The sequence below is a fragment of the Grammomys surdaster genome, unplaced genomic scaffold, assembly GCF_004785775.1.
Source record: "Grammomys surdaster isolate TR1022 unplaced genomic scaffold, NIH_TR_1.0 134, whole genome shotgun sequence".
In the NCBI taxonomy this organism is placed as follows: domain Eukaryota; kingdom Metazoa; phylum Chordata; class Mammalia; order Rodentia; family Muridae; genus Grammomys; species Grammomys surdaster.
This window is the reverse complement of record NW_021604592.1, coordinates 2,912,878-2,917,721: the sequence shown is the minus strand read 5'-3', so window position 1 is coordinate 2,917,721 and position 4,844 is coordinate 2,912,878. Positions and strand designations below refer to the sequence as shown.

Here is a 4,844-nt window from a genome sequence, read left to right as displayed (position 1 = left end):
TACCATTTAAGTATATATATATATTTAAATATACTATTTAAGTATATATATATACTTAAATATACATATACTTAAATATACTATTTAAGTATATATATATACTTATATGTATATATATACTTATATATATATACTTATATTACATATATACTTAAGTATATAAACTTATATATACTTATATTTAAGTATATATACATATATACTTAAATAGTATATTTGTACATATATGTATATTATTTAAATTGGCTCTCACCATTAGCAAACTGAATGAGTGGAAGCATTTTAAAATATTTTAAGAGTTTACACATTTAATACATTCACAGACTGTTGGAAAAGACAGCTACTTTCAATTGGTTGTCAATGGAGAGTCTTAAAAGTTAGAACTAGAGTTTTAGGGGGCAGGTATTTATTGATGTTGTTGTTGTATTGAGTCAGTTTCATTTCACTTTGTAGAAAAGTCTGTTGTCCTGAAGCTCACTACCTAACCCAAGTTGGTCTTGAACCCACAGCAACCCTCCAGCCTCAGCCTATCAGGAGCTGGGATTCATGCACGGCTTAAAAATGAGATTTAAAGGTCTTCAGTATGGGATTGAATCAGAACAGGTGGGTGGGGGGCACAAGGGTCAGGACTTTGTGCTTAGCACTGCTGGATTCTTAGCATTGCAGCCAACAACAATGAAGGAAGAGAGGGAGAGGCAATAGTATGGGGCAGGGGGCTGCCTTCATTGCGTGATCTATGAATTTGTCACTATTTTCAAGATTTCATTGAAGCAATTGTTATTGTTACCTAAAAATGATAGGCTGAGCTTAAATTTTTAAAAAGGAAATAAAGGCCACATTGGAACATACAAGAAAAGTCACCAAGTGCATTTGCAAGAAAGCAAACAGGACTAAAATTCTGCATTTTATCCTGGGAAATGAGCCTGCAAATTCTCAACAGGAAAAGTTATCCTCCGGTGGGAACACAAAAAGGGTCACCAAGGTGTACTCTTAGAAGGTAGAGGCAGGGAGATCAGGAGTTCAAAATCATCCTTGGCTACATAGAGTTTTTAAGGCTAATACCTAAGACCCTTTTTAAAATAAAACTAATAAATAAAAATGTCAAAAGATAAACCACAGAAAAGAAACTTTCTGATCTGGAAGAGACAAAGACCGGCTAGGCTGCGTGCTGCTAGAAAAGTCATGTGACTTCTGTGTGCCTGTTTCCTCAACTGGGATTCATATTAGATGGAGGACAAAGAAATGGAAAGATGGATGCTACCGTCATGGGGATGGTACTAGGTGAATGCTGGAGCTGTTGGCAAGTGGATCTCAAGCACAAAACTCATGTCCACCAAGCCTTTCCCTATCGTGCTGTAGGCTTGGCTGACAGAGTCATTTTACAAGGTTAAAAAAAAAAAGTTAGCAAACAAGTACTCAAATTGAGCTCCCAAGACAGATCTACTCTGAGCTTCCTGATGTTTGAGGGTTGGGGAAACAGCTTGTGCTTCCAGAAAAAAAAATTAAGTTTTTTACCAGAAGCAAAATTGTCATAACATACAATTTTAAGCTAGATCCTCCTTCATTTCTAGTATAGACGTGCAAGTAGAAATGACTTTACTGATGAAGTGATCGCTCCTACAAACTTGCCTTTTGAGACCGGTCTCGCTGTGCAGAGAGACAGAGATCCCAAGCATAGAAGAGCATTCTCGTGCTAGCCAAAATAATAAATTTCCTGAATAGGGGTTAGTTATTACTTGGAGGAAGCAGGAGTGTTTTGTGTTTGCAGCATGATTTGCTATAGAGGACAAACTGAGGGTCGGAACTGAAGAAGACCCCTGGACACCACACCCAGAGTGACTGAAGTCATAGTTGCTGCAGGGGCCGTAGGTATAGTCCGTTTTTAACACGGCACAGCAGCAGTGAGACCTGACTAGGAAGTTTAGAATCGGCTTCATTGCCTGTTAAACAAGAGTGTGTACCTTGAAGCAGCTCTAGGAGCTTGCTTGCTCCTACATCTTGAGGTCTCATGAATGAAAAGAAGTAATTGTTAACAGCTCTTCAAACCCCTTGGTTTCCTCCATAATTCACAATCTTACCTCCTTATGGGATAAGTCAATGGCTTGTCTCCCTGGTTCAAACCATTGGGACATCTGGGACACAGAAAGTGATACCTCTCTGATCGCAGAGGTGCTCTTAATGGCAAACAGTGAGTGCCTTGGGAAATTCTTGAACACTCCTGCATAATGGTAAGCCTGGTGGTCTAATTATGTAGAATTGCCACCTACACCACACCTCAGTCAGCCCTCAGAACTTTTGTTGAGCCCATCTTATGGGTGGCATGGTACCTGGATGACTCCAAAGACACTGAAGATGAGAAATAAATACATCCATAAACGCTGACGTATATTTGGGGGGTGGCATTAAAAGGGAGGCTGAATTTTTCATTCATAGATAATGTGTCTCAGTTTTCTACAATATGTCACTCCAAAGTCAATATATCCATCTGATCTGCCGATGTCTCCAGGACAGCTTGTTGATAGCAGTGTAAAAGGCTTGTTTAAAATAGGGAGGGATACAAACATTGGCTTCTCATAGTAGTAGTAGTCGTAGGAGAGAGAGAGAGAGGCGGGGGGGGGGGAGAACGAGAACTAAAGAACTCATATTTCACTTCAAATAGACAGGCTTAGATTTAATGCTATTGCATAAGCTTGTAACAGTCTTAAAACAGCGCATTCAGTTCTTTCCCCTTCTGTTTTATATCTTCAAAGGCATGTGTCCAACCAGCCAAAATGTATGCAACTCTAAGCAGGTCACAAATAATGCCTTACTACGGGGAAGTACAAATCAGCTTTGCACATGTGTGATTTGCATATAATGGGATATGTCTCAGTCATAAAAACCAAGGAGGACTGATACATGCTAAGACATGAGTAAACCTTGAAAACATTCTGCTAAGTGAATGAAGCCAGGCCAAAAAAAAAAAAAATGGCTGCATGTTTCCTGATTCTGTTCAGATGAAATGTCCAGAGCAGGCAGATCAATAGAGACAGAATCTGAGCAGGAAACCTTAGTTAATGAGCAAGGAGGGCTGATTCCATGCTCTGGGATCAGATGCCAGGGATGGCAGACAACTCTGTGAATATAGTAAATACCACTGAACGTTATGCTTCAAACAGTTAAATTCTGTGACAACTAATGTTTTTCCTCAATTAAAACCGTGCCTAATGTAATCTTGGGCTTGTGTTTTACTGACGTGCAGAGTAATACAGAGTAATTTGCTCCCCTAATACTGTAAGATCTCCTTAAACAATAATTTAAGTATCAAGAGGACCTAGCTTTGTTGCTGAAATGTCCGTGAGTGGAAATGTCAATTCAACAAGTGTGGGGTACCTCCAAGGAACCAGTCTTTGGATTCAACAGTCAACTTCAAGCCTGCCCAGGCTGGGAAGGCCAGGGGCTCCATCAGCTGAGTGGCTGCCTGCAAAGCACCCACCACTTCAGCCCAAAGCACTTTCACCAAGCCTTAGGGATAGAAGTTGGGTGAATACACCGGTGAATTACAGGCAGTCATCACCATAGTGACCTACACAGTTCTTATCAGTCAGAACTAGAAATGACTTGTTTGCAAAGGTCACAGTGCTAAGAGGAGCACCATCTATTGCATTGGAAATGCATGTTTAATGTATCCTTTGTTATAAACCTTCTAAAACATAGAAGTAGGTTTATAGGACTGATAGGAGCTAAACAGTTATACTCACAGATCGAGGTACATATTCTAATTTTTAGGTTAATGGCTCCAAACGGCCATTTGAAAAGGGGCTTTTGGTAGTTAAAATAACGAAACGAAATAACAAACAAAAACCGAACCAAAACAAAAGACACGTTCTACTTTTTTTTTTCTTTTTGGAAATCTAAATCTGCACCTCCATCCCAAGTAAATATTCACACTGGTGACTGCAGACAGTAATATCCATTGAATACATGTATGGTTCCGAAGACTGTGAGAAGGTGCTGTGTCCCCATGAGCCCATCACCGGCAGCTTTTCTTTCTTTAAGCTGGGGCAGAATGCTCACAGAGATTTGACTGGAACTTTTTTGTAAATGACTGCCTGGACTTGAATGTGACTAAATTGAAAGTACTAGAAAAGTCAGGTTGGTGCTTGTTCAGCTCGGTGCCTTTCAGGTGCGTGTGCATAATTCAAGTCAGACACGTGTGCCTTCCGTTCAAGTCCACAGTACTGGCAACATAAAAAATATGAACGTTTAGGTCGCAGCCCCTCGCCACTGCTGTATTGTTATGTAGGTCTACAAGGCTATTTCCACAGTTTGCAACACGGAGAAGAGCGCTCGCACTCGCGCGCGCGCGCGCGAGGACCCTGACGAGGCGACCTAGGGTGTCCAGGTGTCCTGACCACCTGAGTCTCAGTAGGAACACCCAGCAGGTGGTAGCGGCGCAGTTGAGGGAGTGGAGGCGCAGCCCGCGCAGGTGACATAGAGGGGTTCAAGGTAACTCTTCCTGGGGTGCTGCCGAATGTTCTGAACTCCCCCTCCCCCAGCCGCGTCCCAGAGACTGAGCCCCGCGCGCCGCCCCGCCGAGGTCCCATCACTTACCCAGGCGACACACACACAATAGCTGAACGCACGCGAGGAAGCTCTGCGGGATTCGCATCTCCAGCCGGGTCCGCGGTCCCTCGCCAGCCGCAGGGGTACAATTTAGGGTGCAGACGGTGGGGACACCGAGGCAGGGGACTCCGGTGACTGGCCAGGGTCTAGGTGGAGGTGTGTGTGTGTGTGTGTGTGTGTGTGTGTGTGTGTGAGAGAGAGAGAGAGAGAGAGAGAGAGAGAGAGAGAGAGAGAGAGAG

General features: G+C 42.6%; 1 protein-coding gene across 1 annotated transcript in view; it reads right to left on the bottom strand.

Annotated features, from left to right (window-relative positions):
• The window catches only part of Ptprz1 (protein tyrosine phosphatase receptor type Z1), a 173,709-nt gene extending 168,959 nt beyond the window's left edge, over positions 1 to 4,750 (bottom strand). Inside the window, exon 1 of the mRNA XM_028762571.1 lies at positions 4,594 to 4,750. Coding sequence (XP_028618404.1) covers positions 4,594 to 4,651 — 58 coding nt within the window. The 5' untranslated portion in view covers positions 4,652 to 4,750. The remainder of the gene's footprint in view (positions 1 to 4,593) is intronic.
• Positions 4,751 to 4,844: the final 94 nt, after the last annotated feature.